The 24,641-nt window shown below is 43.2% G+C and overlaps 1 protein-coding gene across 3 annotated transcripts in view; it reads right to left on the reverse strand.

The window, feature by feature from the left end:
* LOC117973974 (pappalysin-1-like) overlaps positions 1-24,641 on the reverse strand; it is a 202,280-nt gene that overhangs the window by 80,241 nt on the left and 97,398 nt on the right. For all 3 annotated transcript variants that reach the window (XM_058987187.1, XM_058987186.1, XM_058987185.1), the window contains one exon: positions 12,492-12,688. In XM_058987187.1, the coding sequence (XP_058843170.1) occupies positions 12,492-12,688 (197 nt within the window). The remainder of the gene's footprint in view (positions 1-12,491; positions 12,689-24,641) is intronic.

Consider the following 24,641-nt stretch of genomic DNA (forward strand, 5'->3'; position numbering starts at 1 on the left):
GAAAGTGATTTACAGTATAATCGTAAATCTCGAAAAACTACTCACTTCTAAATCTTTTGTAGTCATTTTTGTATTACTTTAGTATAAATACATGTTAATTTGGATTCATATGTTGTTTTTTTCTGACTTTACGTGAACGAAAAGACACAAATTCGCCCGTTTTCTCATTGGAAATAGGTAAATTTCAAAATATCACTGTCCTGGTCACAAAAACAAAGTTTGTGGGGAATAATAGCCATTTTCTATACTTTTGAGGCATAAGCAATTAGGAAATAACACTTGCTACCCAGGAACCAAAAAAAAAAAAAAATTGTTACATGGTGTTATTAAAAATCAACTATATGCATACTCATTTAGGTGTATTTAAACTACTGCAAGTTAATTAGTCAGCCCCTGGCACTGTTTTCATTTGAATTTATTTTTTCTCCTACTAGGATAGAGCTACAAATAAATCCTCATGCAATGTTGTATTTTTACCTCCATGCCTTGTTCTGATGTTTGCCTTCATTCTCAATGCTTCCAAGTTCTAGCACTGATTATATTTATTATTAGTTTATTTAGCAGATGCCTTTAACCAAGGCAACTTACAGAGACTAGGGTGTGTGAACTATGCATCAGCTGCAGAGTCACTTACAATTACGTCTAACCCGAAAGACGGAGCACAAGGAGGTTAAGTGACTTGCTCAGGGTCACACAATGAGTCAGTGCCTGAGGTGGGATTTGAACCGGGGACCTGGTTTCAAGCCCTTTTCTTAACCACTGGACCACACAGCCTCCTATTCTCTCTATCGCTCTATCTAACTGGCTGCCCTCTTGCTTTGAAAGCCTGTGTGGTTTTGTCATTTTCTCTTGATCCTGGTTGCTGAGAATCATGTGATACTGTGACTATTCAGCGAAGGTTTTCTTGTTCCCATGTATTTTTCTAATGCTTTCACTTGGGTGGTTATTACAGCACCTACTCAGATGCTGTTGTGTTACTTTGATTTTGTGTTAGGGTGTTTGACTGCTGAGTTCAGGAGCTGATCTTCAATTCTAGTTGCCTGTCATTGACATATGCAATGCAGATTATATGCAGATCTAGTTACAAAACTATAAAGTCCAGCTACGATGCAACATATCAGTTGGGCCAACATGCAGGTGGAATTAATCCTAACAAACCCAAAACCGTGCATGACTGTGGTCCTGTGAAAAAATAATAATTACTTCCCATCGAAAATAGTCGTCAGCCATTATGCATGCTGGAATGATTCTACACACACAAAACGTTTGATTATATTTGATTGTAGTCCGTGGTGGTTTCTTGCATTAGTAGAAACACAACACTACTAGACTGGATGGTTGCGCACTCCCTGTTGTGTAATGTCACCGGAGTGATTGTTAACTTAAGGAACAGCTGTGAGCAAAAAAAAAAAGAACAGTTTCTCATGTTTACCCCTCTTTCTCCTCAAAATGTTTTTAAGATCATTAGGAGTGAATTACCTGAAGCACTCACTACTAAAACACAGCAATCAGGCAAGCCTGCAATTTACCATGTAGTTGTAATTTAGACCATCTGGAAAGTACTCTCATCTATAGTGTTGGAAGCTCGCTCTGCAAATGCACGTTTGTTTAGAAGTGGCTCTTCAGATGAAAGTAAACTGTGTTAAATGCCAATGGAGTTGCTGTGGCTGAGAGCAAGGCTGATAAGGTTAGGAGGCCTCTCGCGTTGTTTATCTTTATATAAACTCAGTGGCTCTTAACTCTTTAGAGTCCAAGCTAATTTCACCTGTACAGAGATGAATCAAACAGTTACATTTCAATTCAGGGCTCCAAAACTCATCTTGCAGTTTACCCATGCATTTCCCAGGGTTATACAGCTATGGCCAAAAGTATTAGCAGGCACCATATATATATGGAAATCCTGGCCCGTGATTGGTTAAAACCTTGTCATAGGAGTAATAAATTGAACTATTGCCCTACCATCCTTACACCACTAGTCTCCATCTGTCATGTGATTGGTTCACATCACTGTTAGTCCCACCCCTTTTCAAAGGAACACCTTCCTCCCCTGCACTCCTCACAACAAGAGAAAATGGCTGAACACCGGTTCTGTGATTTAACAGAAAACGAATTACAAAACATACTACAAAAGAAAGATGCTCCAAACACTAAAATGGTGGTTAAAACGTCACTGTCACTGTTTTCTGACTTTCTGAAATTCAAACAAATTCAACTCGACGAAAACAAATGTGACGGGCTGGGTATAAACTGGATTATGCAGCAGTCAGCAAACCAGACAGAGACAGAGAAAAACTTTGCTAACTATACAGTATGAACTTCAAAAACATTTCCTGTTATTTATGTTATTAATTTATTTACTTGTGCTGTATCAGCTATATTTAAACAAACTATATAAAGTCATGTTTACTATCCAACCTTGCCTCTCTTATTATTTTTACTGACTCATATATTAAATATATACTGCAGACTCGGCCACAGTGGAAAATGAAATGCCCCTCGGGAAGACTATTGTTACCTCCAGGGTGCAATTATAGCCCCCTGTCGGTAACAATAGTCTTCCCTCAGGTCAATAACTTTCTAATATAAATACAATGTAGATCTTTTATTTAACATAATGTAATCAAATAAACTACAAAATGATATTGCAAAAGTCTACCATAAGCTATAATATTAGTACAGTATTGCACGGTAGTTTTCAAAATGTCACCATTTTTGTCAGTTATTTGTAAAGCATATGGAGAACTACAAAGCAGTATGTAATTCAATATATTACGGTAACATTATTCAGCGGGTTTCATTCGATAGGGTACCATGGTTTGCCATACCTGCTTTACTATGTTTTTACAAAAGAAAGCTTTCACAAAAAGGATGTGTAAAACCTGGATTGGCCCTGTCTGGAGATCTTTTTAATCTTGCTTCCACACACATATCACTGGCTAAAGCAACACATGATTCTAAAACACAAAACCTGTTCTTCAATCACTTGTGAAGATTGAGAAGCGATTCCAATCACACAGCACAGTGCAGTACTGCTCTGCCTTTGTTCCTCTGTTGTGCTTGTGGTCTGTGGAGCTATGCCTGGGACACTGTGTATTCAAAAGCATTGGTGGCATCTACAAATGGTATACTGTTCAAAAGCAACATACAACATACAACATGTAACACAATACTGTCCGCCTGTGTGTTTGTTGGCTGGTATGACTAAATGGTCAATCCCTGGGTTTACATTGCTTACATTTTTCTCTGCTTGTCAAACCAAAATAAATGACACAGTAAACGGTGCTTTAACCCTGTAGTTTCTATTAGTGTTACAAAATTGGATCCTTTTCAGTTATATCACATGTATCCAGGTCTGTTGAAAAGCCACATTCATGGAATGCAACTCACCAAGATCTGAGTTATTCAACTCCAACTAAGCTTGAAAACATGTGTTAAACAATTAGTGCCAAGTGTGCAGTGTGTTGTAATTGCTGTGTTCTTCTCAATTGAAAAATATGTCAAATACATTAGCCTGAACAAATACCCTAGTTGGTCAACACAGTAAATGGTATCAATCAACAAGCATGTTGTGTCACCAAGCCCCACAATATCATTTAAGATGTTAATAATGACCCCCCTCCCCCTCACTCCTCTGCTTCTCTTCCCGGCTTATTTTTCTTGACAGGAAGTGACACTGTGTGGTTCTGTGAGCTTCCCACATTGACCCTGCCAATCAAATCCCTCTCCCTGACTGGTCACCCTATAAAGGAAGAGAGCTGCTCATGTGAGGCCGGATTGCCAGAGCATCATCCGTGTTCTAACTGAAGCTGCTGCTCCCTCACCTCCCTTTTCCAGTGGGACTTTTCGTTATCCAGGAGGTTCTTGTAAACTCAGACACTGCACTAGTGAATCCATACCTGCTAATATTACTGCGGTCTTTATCATAACACATGAGCAGGGATCATAGTTTCCAACAAAAAAAAAAAAAATTCTCAGATAAAAAAAAAAGAAATATCTGCGTTATTTCCTCAATTAAAATAAAGCTAAAATTTAGTCGTTTCCCCCTCCCTGTGTCACATATAAGATACGCAAGCAGTACTATTGAATAACAGTTAACACTTTTAAATTCTAAGGAAGTTACCAGTGCTATCAAATCAATAATTTAAACAAACGTACCATTTTACTTTAAAGATTACCAATACTTTTGTGTAGTAATAATAAAAACCAAAACACAGTGTATATACTAGTTTATCTCCGAGTCAGTCTTTGTCACCTGGATTCTCACAACTCTCCGTAGACTCTGCTTCCTCCACCCTCTTCTCTTCACTCACCTCCTCCCTCGACTCCCTCTGTCCCCTCACCTCCCGTCCTGCTCGCCCCTCCCCTCCCCATCCCTGGCTCTCCTCTGCGCTCCGCTCGGCAAGAATCACACTGCAATCTGCTGAAAAGAAATGGAAGAGAACCAAACTCCCTGCTGCCCTAGACCTTTACCGCACTCTCCTCTCCTCCTTCTCCTCTACTCTCTCCTCTGCTAAATGTGCTTATTTCCAATCTGTAACCCAAGCCTCCACTAACAACCCACGTAAACTATTCTCTACCTTCTCCTCCCTCCTAAACCCTCCCCCCCTCCTCCTCCCTCCTCTATCTCCCCTGATGACTTTGCCTCCTTCTTCTCTTCTAAAATTTCAGATATCCACAAACTCTTTAACACCTCTCCCTCCCCCGCACCCCCTCCCGCTCCAACTCCTACACCCATTGCAACCCCTACTAACTCACCCTCCTTCTTGCCCCTCTCAGACTCTGACCTCTCCTCCCTGCTCCAGGGTCACAAACCCACCACGTGTGCCTTGGACCCCCTCCCCACTCACCTCTTTCAAGCTGCTGCTCCTGCTCTACTCCCCTTCATCTCCTCCCTCCTCAACACCTCTCTACATTCTGGTATCTTCCCCTCTGCCTTCAAAAAAGCCTCGATCACTCCCCTCCTCAAAAAACCTACCCTCGACCCCACCTCCCTCCAGAGCTACCGTCCTGTCTCCCTCCTACCCTTCCTCTCCAAAACCCTCGAGCGGACTGTACACCGCCAGCTCTCTGCTTTCCTGTCCAACCACTCTCTGCTTGACCCTCTCCAATCTGGCTTCCGCTCTGCTCACTCTACTGAAACCGCCCTCCTGTCTGTCACCAACTCACTTAAATGTGCCCGAGCTGCCTCTCTCTCCTCTGTCCTAATTCTCCTCGACCTCTCTGCTGCCTTTGACACTGTTGATCACTCTACTCTACTATCATCTCTTGCTGACCTGGGGATCTCTGGCACTGCTCTGGCATGGTTCTCCTCCTACCTCTCCAACCGCACTTACCAGGTAACCTAGCGTGGAGCAACCTCCACACCTCACCCTCTCTTAACTGGAGTCCCCCAAGGGTCAGTCTTGGGTCCTCTCCTGTTCTCTCTCTACACCCGCTCCCTGGGCCCCCTCATCGCATCCTATGGTTTCTCATACCATTTCTATGCTGATGATGCTCAGATTTTCCTCTCCTTCCCCACCTCTGACTCCACCATCTCCTCCCGTATCTCTACCTGTCTGTCTGCTATTTCCTCCTGGATGCACTCGCATCACCTCAAACTCAACCTCTCTAAATCTGACCTCCTTTTCTTTCCCTCCTCCTCCCCCTCCTCTGATCTCTCCATCTCTGTTCCTCTGGAATCTACCACACTCTCTCCCTCTTCCTCAGCTAAGAACCTTGGAGTCACCCTGGACCCCTGCCTCTCTTATTCCCAGCACATCTCCACTCTGGCACGCACTTGCCAATTCTTCCTGAGCAACATCCGAAGAATCCGACCCTTCCTCACCAACTATGCTACCCAGCTCCTGGTCCAGGCCCTGGTACTCTCCCGCCTAGACTACTGCAACTCCCTCCTGGCTGGCCTCCCTGCGTCCGCCACCCGTCCGCTCCAGCTCATCCAGAACTCTGCTGCCCGCCTGGTGTTCTCTCTGCCTCGCTTCGCCCACGCTACTCCACTACTCCGCTCGCTCCACTGGCTCCCGATCACCGCTCGCATCCAATTCAAGACTCTTGTACTAGCCTACAGATGCCTTGACCAGTCTGCACCCAGCTACCTCCAGACCCTCATCTCTCCCTACACCCCCACTCGACCTCTCCGCTCTGCCTGCACTAGAAGACTAGCTCTACCACCGCTACGCTCCCCTGCCTCCAAAGCCCGCTCCTTCTCCACCCTTGCTCCGCAGTGGTGGAATGACCTTCCTACAGATGTCAGGACTGCCCAGTCCCTGACCACATTCCGGCGCCTCCTTAAGACTCACCTCTTCAAAGAGCACCTGTAGAACTCCTCTGTTTGTATCCTGGGCACTATCACCCTTCATGTAAATGTGCTTTATTTTGCTCTTATCAGCCCCTATTTTACTGCATTTAATCCTGTACTTCAGAATACTGTAATCTGCCAAGTTTTTAACCTGTAGTACTTTGTATTTAATCACATCCTGATGTAACTATCACTATTTAATCATATCCTGATGTAACTATCACTATTACCTGCTGTATTATTGAATTGTGGTTTGTCAAACTTGTACTTTGCTTGAACAAAAGTTATTGTATTTCTTGCTCTTATTGTATTACTTGTATTGTAACGCTTGAAATGTTTTTGCTTACGATTGTAAGTCGCCCTGGATAAGGGCGTCTGCTAAGAAATAAATAAATAAATAAATGGGTATTGTCAAACTCATCAACCCGGTCTTTAAGGGTGATTTTTATAGTTTTCGGCATGCATCTTGTTCAGTAGTAACAACGCTCTGGATACTGAAGTGAACTGCAGCTACGTTTCAGCATGAATGTGACAGTGCGCCTCGTTCAACCTTGACCTCTGTACACCAGAAGCAGTTTTATTGAACAAGTATGTTTATGTACATTTTGTAAGGATTTTAAAACTCTTGTTTTCCTGACCTTGTAGCTCCCTAGCTTGGCCCGAAATGCACCCATGTTGAAGTGACTGACTTTTCATAATTCAGAGTACAGCTGTGACCTCGGGACAGATGATAACACTTTTTTCACATAAATTGTTTCTGCTTAATAAACTGTTTTGAGCCTATGTACAAACCATAATCAAACCAATTGAAACTGGTTCTAAAACCACTTTTGTTAAAAGTGACATGCTATAACTTTAGGTAAGTGTCACAGAACTTATAATAACACACTATTGGACCATGCAGGCTTTTTCTGATAACCACGCGTGTGGGGCAGTGTACACATTGTTCCAGTTAAATGGCACAAGCTCTAATTGTTTCATCAGCCATCTGTTCTTTTCATTATACAACCCATTACTTATGCTTTCCATTTAAATGGTAAAGAAATCATTGAAACTGTCTGTAACAGTGTGTGATTTTCCTGTGTTTAATGTAAGCTCTGAATCAACGCAGGGTTAATGAAGTCTTGAAATCAAGCTGTACATAGCTGGTTTACATCAGTAGTTTTCAATCACCAGCCTTGTCGTTCGACCTTGTGATAGCACTTTGCTGCCTGCGAGAATTGTGCAAAACATATCATTGTTCTTAAATGTAACTTCTTGTTATCTGGGATTCTGCTGACATTGGAAAAGTGAAGAAGAAACGCAAATGTTAACTTTTAACGTGCTTTGTGTCATGCTAGGGAATAAGACCAGATTTGGTCAAGGAAATTACGTAAGCTAGCTATATATCTGTGCTGTACGAAGTCATTTCTTTCCACGTTATTCTGTAGCAAACGGATTCCTAGGATCCCAGCACATGATTATCTCAAAAAGCACCGGAAAAGACAGGGATGCAGGCAATTGATTACATACTGTATCCACAATAACGTGTTATACTACCCTGTACAGTGTCAATGTGAGTTAACGGTTTGATAGCGCAGTAAAAGAATATAACACAGTCATGCTTTACATTAACCGGGCCACATTTACCAGTGATTAAAAAGTAATTATTCTCTGTTACAAAGTAATAATTGTTAATACATATCTGGTTAGGTTAGGATTGAGGCTGCATAGTTAATATAAAGCATTAGACACCACATGGTGAGATAAAAGACCAAACCAAGCATTCAATAACACTTTAGTGACCTCTGACAGTTTCGTAAGGTCCCCTCCGGTGACCATCCTGCAGGTTTACAAACTGCCCAACTGCTCACGATCCCAGAGACATTCCAGATCAGAACCATCTCACAGAAGCTCTGGGAACAAGGATCCCGCTGCTCACGACCCCAGAGACATTCCAGATCGGAACCATCTCACAGAAGCTCTGGAAACAAGGATCCCGCTGCTCACGACCCCAGAGACATTCCAGATCAGAACCATCTCACAGAAGCTCTGGAAACAAGGATCCCGCTGCTCACGACCCCAGAGACATTCCAGATCAGAACCATCTCACAGAAGCTCTGGAAACATGGATCCAGCTGCTCACGACCCCCAGAGACATTCCAGATCAGAACCATCTCACAGAAGCTCTGGAAACAAGGATCCCGCTGCTCACGACCCCAGAGACATTCCAGATCAGAACCATCTCACAGAAGCTCTGGAAACAAGGATCCAGCTGCTCACGACCCCAGAGACATTCCAGATCAGAACCATCTCACAGAAGTTCTGGAAACAAGGTTCGGATTCAAAAAAACTGCCACAAATGCCTCACAGGTGTAAATGCCACTGATCAACACAAAAATAGTCCATAATGTCAAAGTGAAAAATAAAATCTAAAAATTGTTCTAAATTAATCACAAATACAAAACTGAAAATAACTGATTGCATAAGTATTCACCCCCTTGAGTCAATATTTGGTAGAGGCACCTTTGGCAGCAATTACAGCCATGAGTCTATTTGGATAAGTCTCTACCAGCTTTGCACATCTGGACACTGCAATTTTTGCCCATTCTTCTTTGCAAAATTGCTCAAGCTCCGTCAAGTTGGATGGGGACCTTTGGTGAACAGCAATTTTCAACTCTTTCCACATATTCTCAATTGGATTGAGGTCCGGGCTTTGACTGGGCCACTCCAGGACATTGACCTTTTTGTTTTTAAGCCACTCCAGTGTGGCTTTGGCTGTATGTTTGGGGTCATTGTCCTGCTGGAAGATGAATCTTCTCCCAAGTCCCAGGTCTCTTGCAGACTTCAGCAGGTTTTCCTCCAGGATTTCTCTGTACTTTGCTGCATCCATTTTGCCCTCTATCTTCACGAGCTTTCCAGGCCCTGACGCAGAGAAGCATCCCCATAGCATGATGCTGCCACCACCATGCTTCACGGTAGGGATGGTGTTCTCAAGATGATGTGCGGTGTTAGGCTTGCACCAAACATAGCGCTTAGCTTCGAGGCCAAAAAGCTCTATTTTGGTCTCATCAGACCATAGAATCTTCTTCCATGTGGTCTCAGAGTCTCCCACATGCCTTCTGGCAAACTCTAGCCGAGATCTGATGTGAGTTTTTTTCAACAATGGCTTTCTTTTTGCCACTCTCCCATAAAGGCCAGTTTTGTGAAGCACCCGGGCTATTGTTGCCGTATGCACAGTGTCTCCCAGCTCAGCCGTGGAAGACTGTAACGCCTTTAGAGTTGCCATAGGCCTCTTGGTGGCCTCCCTGACTAGTGCCCTTCTCGCCCAGATACTCAGTTTTTGAGGACGGCCTGTTCTAGACAGATTCACAGTTGTGCCATACTCTCTCCATTTCTTAAAAATGGACTTTACTGTGCTCCGGGGGATATTCAATGCCTTGGAAATGTTCTTATATCCTAACCCTGACTGGTGCTTTTGAAGAACCTTATTCCGAATTTGCTTTGAATGTTCCTTCGTCTTCATGATGTAGTTTTTGTTAGGAAATGTACTAACCAACTGTGGGACCTCCCAGAGACAGGTGTATTTAACTTGAAATCATATGAAACACCTTAACAGGTGGACTCCATTCAACTAATTATGTGACTTCTAAAGACTATTGGTTGCACCAGAGCTTATTTAGGGGTGTCATAGCAAAGGGGGTGAATACTTATGCAATCAATTCTTTTATATTTTATATTTGTAATTAATTTAGAATAATTTGTTTAGACATTATGGACTTTTTTGTGTTGATCAGTGGCAAAAACTCCTAATTAAATCTATTTTGATTCCATGTTGTAACACAATAAAATGTGGAAAAGTCCAAGGGGGATGAATACTATATATATAAATAATTTGCTATTCCCCTCCCAACTCATTTCACTTTTGACCCTGAAACTTAGACCAGATCTGCCGTGCTGCAGGACTTAGCCCCCTTCCCTCTTACAATGTAAACAGAAAACATATTGACTGGAGGATTTCACTGTCAAAAGAAATTGCAGTTGACTCGTGAACATACGTTCCAATCTCTCTGAACCATCATCAGCAGCAACAACTTGTTTCCTTCTTTGTTTGTTCATGCAATGTGCTTGGACTTGGCAGCCAGGGGGTTTGTTCTTTCTCTTCACTTTGTATATAAAGGAGTCCGGTGCTGCATTACAGCTACATGAGGCACCGGATTGGATAAGAGCTCAGTCCCTGCGAAGGGGGTTCTTCCTAAAACTACACTCTCAGTGTGATCACTGGTGTGTCAATCTGTTTGCTCAAAATGGTGGTGCCCATCAAAAGTTACTGAAACTATTATTACTTATTTGGCAGACGCCTTTATCCAAGACGACTTATCGGTGTTACAGGGCAGTACAGGGTTACACTGCAAAATCAATATTTTTCCTTCACTTTGCCTAATTTTCAATTATTACAATCATTCTCCAATCACAAATGAGATCTAATGACTTGACTTATGTTTTTTGCAAAATATTTACGTAAATACGAAGCAAGAGACATTGGTGGACTCTGGCTCTATAGACACTCACAGACATGCCCCCACCCCAGATTATACGTGTCAAAAGCCTGACATCTGTTTTCTATAGCTTAAGACAGGTGGCAAAGTGTTGCATCGTAATTTTCCATTTAGTCAACATCACATGATGTCAGTCTATATGTGACCAGGAAGACAGTTACAACCTAATGAGGTCCAGAATTTCCATTTGCAGTGGAGAGAGAGAGAGAGAGAGCGAGCACGACTTCTCATCAAGGTCAGGGCAAAAGCCTGTTCCCCTCTTACACACGAAGGCTAAAGTGAGGCGAAATTAAGACAAAGTTGATCATACTAGGAGACCAAGAGCACCTGCTAATTGGTCTATGCAGTGTGCAGCAGGCATTCTTGGAACTGAACCAACGAGGGCGTCATCACAGGCATGGTAAGCTTATGGTCCTATTCATGTAAATGGAGCTGAACATTGCTTGTTATATCATTTCCATTAGGGACATACCAGCTACAGAAAATGCATTGAAAGACAAACACGCACACACTTAGAGACCACAAACCCCAGGTGTCAATCCGCTGAGGATCAGATTCCTAACACAGCTAATGGTATTGACAGCTCCATAGCAGGTACAACACAGAATTAGCAGCTACTTCTTCAAGAAATTCTTTCTTTTTCATTTAAAATTGCTGTGATTCAACTGAAAGCTGGGAATTATGTTTGCAAATTAAACCACTCAACTAATCCACAACAGCCAATGCCACCTAATTGCAAGATGACTTGCTAAAATTCTGGGAATCACGAAGAATTAACTTTTTAAATTTATTTTATTTTAAAAAGGGATAACTTTTCAGCCATAAGGGAAAAAAGACAAGCAGGAAGAGGAGCTGACATTCTATCAAGAGTGTCACTTCCTTCACATTAATAATATACAAAATTAATAAATTTCAATGTCAGTACAAGGGAGAAAATGAATTGTGCCATCCGGCACAAGGCAATTTAAGGAGAAACTGTTGCCTCTTTGTCTCCCGTCTCTGCTGGTGTCTGAGCAGACAGCAGTACAGGATGGAGGAGGAGAGGCTTGCTATCAGAGAGAGGGCAGCTCCATCACCAATGCTATTTGCATCTGTGTCATTCAGGCTGCTGAGAGAGGAGGGAAACGTCTGAATGATGATCTCACTCTAACATTATCACTAACCTCACACGCTGTGAAAGCAATTCCCAACGGATTAGCACATCCATGCCTGCCACGATGGAGACATCAAACCAACTACACATGCACTTTGTACTGTAGGCAGCCTACAGGTTTGGGGCACCCTGTGTGCCAATACTGTCACAAGACTGGTTGGTGCTGCTTTATGACCCTCTGCTTGTAATATCACGTGTGTGGGTGTTACTTTTCATATTTCAATGGCGTTGATGTCATACTAGTGGCTTTGCCCAGCTTTAAAAACAAAGCTTCCCAAAGCATCCTAATTAAATAGTAAGCTATGTAAGGTATAAACTGAAAACAACGCGGTTCTTTGTGGGTAACTCCGAACTAATTGCCCCACTGGTTCTTCCTTCACTGATTGATTATTTTTGGTGTTAGCTTCTATGGCATTACATGTCCAGACACTGTTTTCAAGTGTTTTTAGGGAAATTAAGATTGAATGAACCCAGAACACAGTCCCATTGAATCCATGCTGCTTACCTTCGTGGCGGCCGGGTATCCGATCATGACCTGTGCGGGGCAGTGCGGGTTGTTCTGATCCGAGGTTTCCACGCTGGAGGCCCACTGATCCAGGAAGCCGCTGGGAGTGTAGAGACCGCAGTCCTGCACGCTCGTCTGCCTCTCAAACTCCTCACAGACCCCGTCACCATCAAAGAAATAACACTGACTCGGCTCATCTAGAAAGGACACGGGAAAACAAGAGCTCAGTGCGCAGGGAGACATTCAGGACCAATCCACGCACCCGAGAGCAGACATCTTTCACTCCAACATCCAACAGCAAACGCACTAGCTCCACACTGTACAAGGAAACACTCAATCTGCGGCATCACAAAGATTTCCGGACTGTTCTGAATTATTATTTATAGATTAACACTTGATACCTTATAGATTATTACCGAAAACATTTGATTAACACAGGTTATTTTTTTTTTTGTTGTTATAAAATATCCATGTGCCGTTAAACTAGCCCCAGGTCAAGCCACAGACTAAACCATCGGGATATTCCTTTAACCTTTAACCTCCAAGAGCTTCTGACACAACAGGTTGTCCCTAACCACGGTCTGAATTGTGCACATTGAATCCTGGGCAAAACTGATCTCCTTCCCCTCTTTACTTTCCCACAATCAGCACGAGGAAGCCTTTTCTGAAGAAACTGTTGCTGGAACAGTTAGTAAGCAGAGTACATAAGATATAAAATTGGAAACAACAACAGAGAATCATGCAAAACATACATAAGAACAGTTACCGACAACAGGAGGCCATTCGGCCCAACAACACCTGTCACTTGAAAGGATGTCAAGTATAGGGACTGAACCTGCAACCTGTGTTTTTGGCATCACTCTGAGCTAAGAAGCCAGCTGCTAAAAAGGGCGTTCTGTAACAGGACAACAAATAGTAAGAAATTAAAGTGGATATCAAGTATCCTTGTTTTCAGGGGAAGTGGGTAATCCAGACCATGGTTATGAACAGGCAACCATTTCATGACTTATAAATCTCTAGTTTGTAATATAAATAATGAACTTTTAGGCTGATAGTGGTCGATGAGATACCAAGGGTGTCCCCAGCCTGGAAAAGGTTAGGAATCCCTGCTGTATAGATCTTAACCCTCCTCTGTAGGATGGGCCTGTCTTTACAGTGTTTGTATCCTGATAAAAAGAGCTGTTCAGAGCCGACTGGTTTGTTAAAATCACGTGGGTATCATCACTAAACGATCACAGATACTATCTAGGGAGATGTCCCTGCATCTTTATGCATTTCGCTGCCATAATCATCTTACAGGTGCATCCGAGACAAACAGGCATTTCTAATTTTAGCCAGCAGATTGTTTTTGGAAGGCAAGTGCAGCCAGTTTCTTCACTTGATTCATCCTTCTGTGTCCTTAAACCAGAAGAATCTAACAAATAACGTGAAAACAAGCAAGTTTCACAAGTCATAACCTTCTTGGAAAGTAACCTGGGCACTGCAAGTAGAAAAAGCTCACCAGCCAAAAGCAATGTGCCACCTGCCAAGACTGAAGTGCCCACAGCAAATCCACTAAATAATGTTTATACAGTGCAGTACATACATACGTACGTATATATATATATATATATATATATATATATATATATATCTCTACTGCTAAAAAAAATAGTCTAGGTTTTTGTTTTTTAGTTTGTTGTTTATTGATGGTCTCATGAAGTGCTATCGCTCAGATTTGTCCAGAGCTGTCACACTGCCTGTCATCTTGTGATCGAAGATACTATTAACTGCTTGTAAAGTCTGAAAACGCATCATTGCTTGTTTTTGCTTCTTTTCAATAAAAGGGGTTCTGCTTTTTGTAGCTGACAAGCAGCGAAGCTGTTAATCTGTTTGAGCGATAGTTCTATATTTCACCAGAACACCAACAGATTTTTAGATCTAATCTGGCATGTTAATACATACCTCTTAAAATAGCTCGTTTTCAACAGTGGGCATGAGCTCTGCACTGCTCCAGAGGCTCCTGCACTCAACACCATTTTAAAATCTACTATTTTTGTATCTGTAACATCTGGTGTTTTAATGGCCATAACCATTGACATTTTCTACAGAATAGAGTTCAGCAGTGCGGGCTCACTGCACTGGATTTTCTAGAACCAACTTCACATTTATAGGTCAAGTGTTCAGGTATCTCAAACGATAACATGCAAATCGGGAACTCCTGGGCAGTGTGCCTTGGAGAGTAGAGCTCGCGCTGGGGCCCTAACAAAGCTTGACCCCAACAAATCCTCTTTGACCACGAGGGTCGAGAGAATGGTCAGGTTTCAGTTACTTTCAGTTAAGAGCACAGACACATTGCAACATTTATACAACAATAAGCTACACCTTCCGAATAGAACCGACTTGGTCTTGGTAAGCCTCTGCATGATATGGCACTACCTAGCATTGAACCCTATTGTCGTGTATGCCAGGTCAACCTTCATAGCCGGCATGTCTAATCTATGAACGACATATAAAGCATGACAGTTATGGAAATACAGAACTTTCTTTCACAGTTTGTGTGTGGTATCCTCTCTTAACAACCTAAATCCCTGCCACATCCAGTGCATGGTGGAGTCACGTTTGAACTTGAGCTTTAAGATGTTGAGGTCTGTGGGAGCAGAACTAGCTTACCAGGACTGCAAGGCTCGGTGTCAAAAAGCCTGGATGGTAGAGCACATAGTGCCAGTTGAGGGAGGTGACTAATCTGAAACAATAGAACAATACTGGCTGCCATCACTGAAGACAATGGCAGTATCTCATGGCAAGGAGCTAGGATTACAAAATATGGAAAATGCTGAATTGCAAATGAAAAACAGAATCCATGTGCTTTTAACTGCATTGTGCTCCTAGTGGCAGATCCTTGAGCGTGTTGGCTACAAATATATTGACACTCGTTCTGCTTTCAAGGAAGAAGATTTTTTTTCAATTAAACAATGCTGTCACCAGCCGAAAAAACAGACACATCCACCTAAATATAAAGCTTCGAACTCCAGCGAGGGGCAGGAAACATGTTTGCAGGATATCAACTTATCGGAGTCAGCAGCCTTTCCCCATGCTGAACAATGTCACTTACCTACTGCAAAACAGGGGGCTTCTTCAGACCCAGACAATGTGCTCGTATCAGAGGAAAAAGAAAGCATTGACTCTGCCTAAAATGCTGATGAAAGCTTCTCATCCTCTTTCCTGTTATTACACCAAACACGGTGATTGACACTTAATTATTATTCGAGTATCGTGACAATGACAATAAAATAAAATCCAACCAATTTGTGTGCACGAATGTTGACTTAGGTATTTCACCCAACATCAATATGAATCAAGCAAAAACATGGATGGGTCTGCAGGCATTCATTCTCAGATATACTGAGCAACATTATCTACTTGAGAAATTAGAATACTACCCAAAACAAAGTAACTACCGTGACTATTAGCATTCCATTCAACAATGCTGAGTGTTTAATATAGTTATGGATGAAAACTGTGCATACTTGTGGGAATTGAGATGAACTAGGGAATGTAATTCGTTATTTAAGTCTTAAATAACTCTTAAATTTAAGAGCTCAAACATGCTCCTAAGTTGTTTCTTTCTATTTTGGTAACATTAGCAGTTACCTTTTTTATGAAAAAAAACCCACAGTGGTACATTATATGGCCAAGGTTCAGTTTCCATTTCTGGTCTCTCCTTTTCTGTGTTAAGCAATTTCTGATAATATGGCCTGTTAAATTGCTGTTACAAGAATCTTGAAAAAAAGCTCTCCGTGGTTGACATTTCCATACTTGTAGTTTGAGTGCTCAAATCAAGTTTTCCTCACATAGCCAGTAGATGCCAAAGCCCATGTTAAAGTTGAAATGACATGTTGGAGTGATCCACAGAGAGACAGACGAGTAGGACATGTTCTTCCAGTGATCTGCAGACAGACAGACAGATGCAGCCATAACACAAGCAACAGAAGATCACTTCCTTGGGTCTCAGAAAAGGCAGCACTAGATCAGAGTCTGGTGTGCTGAGACAGGTGGAAAACGTTTTCTTCTGTTCTGTTTACTGGTTCATTAAGTCACTGAGCCCTTCGTGTGATTGATATATAAACACCAGTGAGAAGAGGGCAGACCTTTACTAATTAAGACCTCAAAGCTGTATCAGGAGTAGAAAGAGACGCAAGACTTCCGGAACACTCTGGAACCAACAGACTTCAATGATGGTTTGGTTTTCTTTAATCTCATACAATACCAAAACTGTACTCTTATATAAAACTGATTTACAAAACATACACTGTATGCATGCAAAGTTTCACCATTTTTGTGTGAGTTGTCTCAGATAGCACTTTCAAACCCAAGCCTAGCAGGTGTCAGCAGGATCGATACCAGGTTTCCTGGCTAATGAACGTACATGCAAAGTTTTAGCAAATCTAATTTCCACTTGAAGTTTTCCATCTTACACCCTGCTGCCAAGCTGCTATTTTCATGGTCCTGTCATTTCACACATGCATTTGGTTTGATCGCTCAGCTGTCAGACAGTCTGGTAAGAGGTGCTTCTATAAATAACAGTGTATCGTCTAGATGCACCCCCTATATGAGCTCTTGATAAGAAGCCATAGTCCACAGCACTAATATCAGATCATGTGTCACTGTCAGAGGTGTTTCCTCACCTTGTCGAAGCATGGCACTGATTAATAAAACATTGATACCTCATTTATCTTTGAGCAACCTCCACAGCATACAATATTAACAGTATGTTAACAGTACCTACATTTCTTATTTTCCTTTGCCACTTGGTATTCTTGATATATATGTATTAGGGCAGTCACTCGATTAAAAATTTTGATTGGTTAATTTATGGGCATTAGTTGATTAAAATCGGTAGATAAATCTGTGCACATTTTTAATAAAGGTAACGATCTTATAGCGGCTATTGACAAGTGATTGCTTAACATGCTGTCCTAGTCAGAAGTCAAAGAAAGTAATTCCACATAAATTACCTCTATTGGAGGAGTTGGTGCCTTCATCGTTTCCTCTGAATGCCAGTTCTTGCTTGCCAAGGTAAACTAATATTTTTTTCTTACTTGCTCATTGTGATGTACTGTATCCCTACGCTTCTGCTCATCCAGTTGAACATCTACCCAGGTTTGTCCAAAAGTTTTGAGTGTTACAGTGGCTCGCAAATCACTTTGGCAACGCTCATGTTTTTGAGCTGACTTCGATAGACATCCTACTAGATTGCTGTAGCCAGTGCTGTTCCATATCGCCTTTTCTGTACTGAAAGTTCTAGCAGTATATATTTTTAATTGAGCGCTACCGGTAAGCTACGGATACCTTTCATAATTTGAATGTTGGAAGTGGTGAGTATATCCCTTTCCTTCCTGTGTCAGTTCGGGTATTTGTGGTGTATCTGCCTTTTTTAAGAGAAATCTCAAATTTTTCTGAGAAAGTTCTTGAAAATTGATTCGTAAACAAATCGAGTACGGTGTCTCCGTTGTCTGATGACATTTTTTTTATTATTATTTTGTAAAAAGCAATTGTAAATATGACTTCTAAGTTCTCAATATAATTCTCAATAATTGTCTATATAATATTAGCAATATTGCGAGAAATTCAGTATGGTTAAACTCAAAATACCTTCAACGGTGTATGTCCCGTCTCCGCTTGACAATATATGAACACTATAAATCACACATTAACTGTCACTCACATGCAAAATTCGATCTTTTGATTTGTATAATGCATATTACGTAAACAAAAGTTGTACTAAAATCTGCTACCACATTGTTATACGTAGGAACTCTATATGGTGTCGCTGCCGTGTATGCAGCAGGGTATAGTACCAAAGCACTGGGGCCGTACGGTTGTAGTGCTTCAGTAAAATATGTACTGAATCTATCGTATAAGACAGTGTAAGAGAAGTGCTATGATAGAATATGTTTGGAACATAATATACGATAACACTAATATTTTAATATCGAAAACTGAGCACCGTCCGTCCCTCCCCCCTCCAGCTCGTGTTATCAGAAGCAAACCTATAATTTCTTCATTCTCCATCTCGACAGCAAAGCGTTGTATATCGTAAACTGTATTGAAAGAAATGTCTCGAAACCCCTCTGCTGTTTGGGATTTTTTTGTTAAATGCCCAGACGACCAAAAACAAAAAAAGTTGAATGCAAACTGTGCAAGCGACTCGTATCATGGAGGTATAACCAATCTCTGGGGTCACTTGACAAGTGTAAGTTCATATTATTATTAATATTTTTAGTAGTAGTATGTAAAATGTGGCTGATAATCTGCTTGGAACGGTGTCTGTTAAATAAAGCTTTGTTTTGCCTCAGTCCGCTGCAGTTGTGCAATGCAAGCTTACTGTATGTATCGCAAACATCTTCAATTACGTGTAATTAAACAACGGGTATTTTTAATGAAATAAAAAAAAAAACATGATTATTGTTCTATATAACGCATTTTTAAACTACATGTGAATGTTTTATTCCATTTATATGGATTATCTGTAAAATAATAGGATTTTCAAATCAAATATAAACAAGTAGCTATGGTGACGTCACCAGTAAATTATGCAAATGAGTACCATCGAAGGTTCAAACCTTCCTTCGGTAATGTGTTCCGAACCTTCGAAGGTCAAAATGTACACTTCGTTGTAGCCCTACTCGCGATTGAACACCTGCATAACCAGGGGCAGATCTTTGACTCTCCCATTGGTTAAACATACTAAAGAACTTCAATTGTTTATGTCCCGCCTCCGCTCACTTATGATTGGACTGCATTTTCTCAGAGGCAGATCTTCTATTGGTTGATTTTATTTTATATATATATATATATATATATATATATATATATATATATATATATATATATATATATATATATATATATATATATATAAAAATTCTGCACGATTAAATTGTACAAAAAAATAAACCTCCGATCAACTCTTTAGTTGATTAATCTGTTAAATCGGAGCAGCCCTAATTTTTATAATATATTTTCCTATATGTCCTTCCCGTGAAGCTGATAATATGCTGTATATTTTTAACCAAAGAAGCAGAGACCCTAAAAACAGTGCAAACAGAATACAAAAAAATAATTTTAAAATAGTTAGTTTCCCCCAATGGAACTGTATTCTGTAAAACCACAGTATATCTTACAATGATACAGCCAGACACACGAAAATGACTTTCTTAAAAGTGACCTAACATTTGTATAATGCTTATAGTCCTCCTTTCGTATGCACGTTCTTACATTTGTCTGCTCTACCTACTCTGCACACCAGAGGGATGATGTTAAACCTCTTTTTAGTTGTGTTACTTAGATCTGTTCAGCAGTCAGCTCTGCATACCCTTAAACAGCTCAAAAGACAACACTGATTCTACGATCCACCCGTTGACTATGTATTAGCAGACCGCAGCAATAGTACAGCAACAAACAAATATTACCATCAATCAGAAAGCTCCACTGTAGGGCACTGCCACGCGATGGACAGATGGGATGTCCATGTTTAAAAAGACAAGGACTGCAAAACATTAAAAAGGTGCATCTGTAAATTAAAGTAGATGTTTAAAAGGTACTGCTTTCAGTCTCATGACAATAAAACCCTGTTTATTGGGCATTACCTTGGTAGCTGACACAGTAGTGCCCTTTGCCTCTGCCTCTTACCTCACCCACACAGACCACTACCAGATGGCAATACCCCTTCATCAGGGTTCCTTTTCAGTCCTTGTATGGCAGCACACTATTTCAAACTGCTATGGTACTGCATCGTATTACCAGTGTGCACTGTTCCTAACTTCATTGTGCCACTGCCCCTTGTCATCTTCTGAACCACAAAAAGGCATTCTGACATAAAGGAACAGTTCTGCAAAGGTACATTATCTGCAATCAGACAAACAGCGTCTCTCGCTCTCAGCTTGCATCACAAGCCTCGTTACAACATTGGATAGTTAATAGGTATGTCGAGAAACATTAAAAGAAACTTAAGTTTAATAACAAACGTTTCGACTGGTATTAATGTCTTTAAAACTCTTCTGCGCCTAATAGCCTTGAGAGAGCGTTACATATAGACTGCAACACTGTGAAAGCGTGCCTCTGCAGAGCATAGACTGGTTCAGTAAGAAAGGCAGGTGTTAAACCATGTTGAGTTTTATAGGCGAGCATCAAGACCCTGTATTTGATCCTCTCAGCTAAAGCCAACCCACCATGGAGTAGCATGTTAATAAATCCTGGAACATGCCAGAAACCAAGTAGATCTGGGTCAACTGCATCATTGCTAAAGTGGAATTGGTTATTAGAGTTGCCAAAGACACATTAAGACTGAACCATGAAAATATAATGGGATGCTAGGAGGGCATTTGAAAACCAAGAAGTGGTATTTGTACTGTAGGTGATGTGCATTACAAAGCTGATTTGAACGAGTGGTAAGTTCAGCACCTTCGAACATACAGGGAATCAGCTGCTTTCATGCCTTGAAGAAACGTGTCAAAAAGCTTTTAATATGTTTACAATGGATCAGCCTACCACTCAGTAACTATTACTCATACACAACCTACTGCTGCTGTTTTTTAAAGGGGAAATGCCACAGACTGTCCTGCTGTTCGGCAGACTCACTGTTCCTCATTTGGAAAAACCAAATAACAGGATGTCCGCTCGACTGCAACGTCAGGACAAAAATGAGCAAAAGGGTCAGTGTGCATGAGCAGCCCAGCCCTTCAGAGAGGGAAGGGCACGAGCAGCCCAGCCCTTCAGAGGGGGAAGGGTCAGTGTGCACGAGCAGCCCAGCCCTTCAGAGAGGGAAGGGTCAGTGTGCACGAGCAGCCCAGCCCTTCAGAGAGGGAAGGGTCAGTGTGCACGAGCAGCCCAGCCCTTCAGAGAGGGAAGGGTCAGTGTGCACGAGCAGCCCAGCCCTTCAGAGAGGGAAGGGTCAGTGTGCACGAGCAGCCCAGCCCTTCAGAGAGGGAAGGGTCAGTGTGCACAAGCAGCCCAGCCCTTCAGAGAGGGAAGGGTCGGTGTGCACGAGCAGCCCAGCCCTTCAGAGAGGGAAGGGTCAGTGTGCACGAGCAGCCCAGCCCTTCAGAGAGGGAAGGGTCGGTGTGCACAAGCAGCCCAGCCCTTCAGAGAGGGAAGGGTCAGTGTGCACGAGCAGCCCAGCCCTTCAAAGAGGGAAGGGTCAGTGTGCACGAGCAGCCCAGCCCTTCAGAAAGGGAAGGGTCAGTCTGCCAGGATCTCTTCTTGGAATGAAGAAGACACAGCATGACTGCAAAGGGATGTGCGACCACATTACTGATCCTTTAGGCAATCAAATGTATGTATTGGTACTTATTGAAAACTGTGTAATTTATTGTGTATAATCCAATGCAGGAAACAGCATTCACATAAAACCAGGATGCATGTGTTTTTTGGTCTCAAATAAAATATGACTGATTGTTAGAAAGCCTTTACCCAGGAAAAATAAACTCATTGAAGCCCTATGATATGTACTTTACATACTTTAATAAATATCAACATATTTATAAAAGGAATATCCTGGCACAGCTAGACCATCTACAAACTACTAGATAAAAAAAAACGGCTTTTAAATGTCCTAGACACTTTGAAAAGGGGTATTCATCTTTACGCTACAACGGAGGATAACGTAACGAAATTCAGTCCCGATAGTCAGCAATTTTGAAGACAGCCAGCAGCTCAAACAGAAGCACTGCAATGTGAAAATTCACACATTTTGCCCTATCCCATTTGTGAAAGTGCATTCACTTCAAATAGGGCTGAGGTACCGCATGTGTTCCCCAGAGGAGGGACAAGCACCCCTACAGACACACGGGGACCCAGCCCTGCTGCTGCGGAGCTGTGCTGGAGCCTCACTGAACCTGCTCCACACCTGAGAAGGGGCTGGAGCCTCATTGAACCTGTTCCACACCCGAGAAGGGGCTGGAGACTCAGTTGAACCTGCTCCACACCCGAGAAGGGGCTGGAGCCTCACTGAACCTGCTCCACACCCGAGAAGGGGCTGGAGCCTCACTGAACCTGCTCCACACCCGATAAGGGGCTGGAGCCTCACTGAACCTGCTCCACACCCGAGAAGGGGCTGGAGCCTCACTGAACCTGCTCCACACCCAAGATGGGGCTGGAGCCTCACTGAACCTGTTCCACACCGGATAAGGGGCTGGAGCCTCATTGAACCTGCTCCACACCTGAGAAGCGGCTGGAGACTCATTTGAACCTGCTCCACACATGAGACGAGGCACCACAGGCTGGGGCTCATTGAACCCACTCCACACCTGAGACGAGGCTGAAGCCTCATTGTACCTGCTCCACACCCGAGAAGGGGCTGGAGCCTCACTGAACCTGCTCCACACCCGAGAAGGGGCTGGAGCCTCATTAAACCTGCTCCACACCCGAGAAGGGGCTGGAGCCTCATTGAACCTGCTCCACACCCGAGAAGGGGCACCGCAGGCTGGAGCCTTAATGAACCTGCTCCACACCTGAGAAGGGCATGGAGCCTCACTGAACCTGCTCCACACCTGAGAAGGGACACTGCAGGCTGGAGCCTTACTGAACCTGCTCCACACCTGAGAAGGGGCTGGAGCCTCACTGAACCTGCTCCACACCTGAGAAGCGGCTGGAGACTCATTTGAACCTGCTCCACACCTGAGACGAGGCACCACAGGCTGGGGCTCATTGAACCCACTCCACACCTGAGACGAGGCACCGCAGGCTGGAGCCTCATTGTACCTGCTCCACACCCGAGAAGGGGCTGGAGCCTCACTGAACCTGCTCCACACCCGAGAAGGGGCTGGAGCCTCATTGAACCTGCTCCACACCCGAGAAGGGGCTGGAGCCTCATTGAACCTGCTCCACACCCAAGAAGGGGCACCGCAGGCTGGAGCCTTACTGAACCTGCTCCACACCCGAGAAGGGGCTGGAGCCTCATTGAACCTGCTCCACACCCGAGAAGGGGCACCGCAGGCTGGAGCCTTAATGAACCTGCTCCACACCTGAGAAGGGCATGGAGCCTCACTGAACCTGCTCCACACCTGAGAAGGGACACTGCAGGCTGGAGCCTTACTGAACCTGCTCCACACCTGAGAAGGGGCTGGAGCCTCACTGAACCTGCTCCACACCTGAGAAGCGGCTGGAGACTCATTTGAACCTGCTCCACACCTGAGACGAGGCACCACAGGCTGGGGCTCATTGAACCCACTCCACACCTGAGACGAGGCACCGCAGGCTGGAGCCTCATTGTACCTGCTCCACACCCGAGAAGGGGCTGGAGCCTCACTGAACCTGCTCCACACCCGAGAAGGGGCTGGAGCCTCATTGAACCTGCTCCACACCCGAGAAGGGGCTGGAGCCTCATTGAACCTGCTCCACACCCAAGAAGGGGCACCGCAGGCTGGAGCCTTACTGAACCTGCTCCACACCTGAGAAGGGGCTGGAGCTTCACTGAACCTGCTCCACACCTGAGAAGCGGCTGGAGACTCATTTGAACCTGCTCCACACTTGAGACGAGGCACCACAGGCTGGGGCTCATTGAACCCACTCCACACCTGAGACGAGGCACCGCAGGCTGGAGCCTCATTGTACCTGCTCCACACCCGAGAAGGGTCTGGAGCCTCACTGAACCTGCTCCACACCCGAGAAGGGGCTGGAGCCTCATTGAACCTGCTCCACACCCGAGAAGGGGCTGGAGCCTCATTGAACCTGCTCCACACCTGAGAAGGGACACTGCAGCAGCTTCTCATTCATTCAAAAATAAATCAACACGTTCCAGAGCAACAATCCAACGCACAGCTGCAAAAAACGCCTTTTCTTTCAAATCTCCAATCATTTTCAACATATGGTGATCTGGGTTCTGCAGTTTGCCTTTCAGCATTTTTTTTTGTTCAGTATTACAAAGTTTTGAAAAAAAAACTCCTAAGGGGGACAAAGTCACCTCTGTAGCAAGGAGGAGAAGCCAATCATGTATTTAGGAGAAGACAAGAGCAAAAGGGTAAAGAGCAATGCATCCATGGACCTCGACAGGGTGAATCCATTTCCTAAGAACGTTTCGTCACAGCAGTATGGAGGGAAAACAGTATTAAAAATTAGATTGTCATCTTGCAGTTCTGAGAATATTATGGCATTCTGCCAGAACGTCAT

Source organism: Acipenser ruthenus, chromosome 15, assembly GCF_902713425.1.
Source record: "Acipenser ruthenus chromosome 15, fAciRut3.2 maternal haplotype, whole genome shotgun sequence".
In the NCBI taxonomy this organism is placed as follows: Eukaryota; Metazoa; Chordata; class Actinopteri; order Acipenseriformes; family Acipenseridae; genus Acipenser; species Acipenser ruthenus.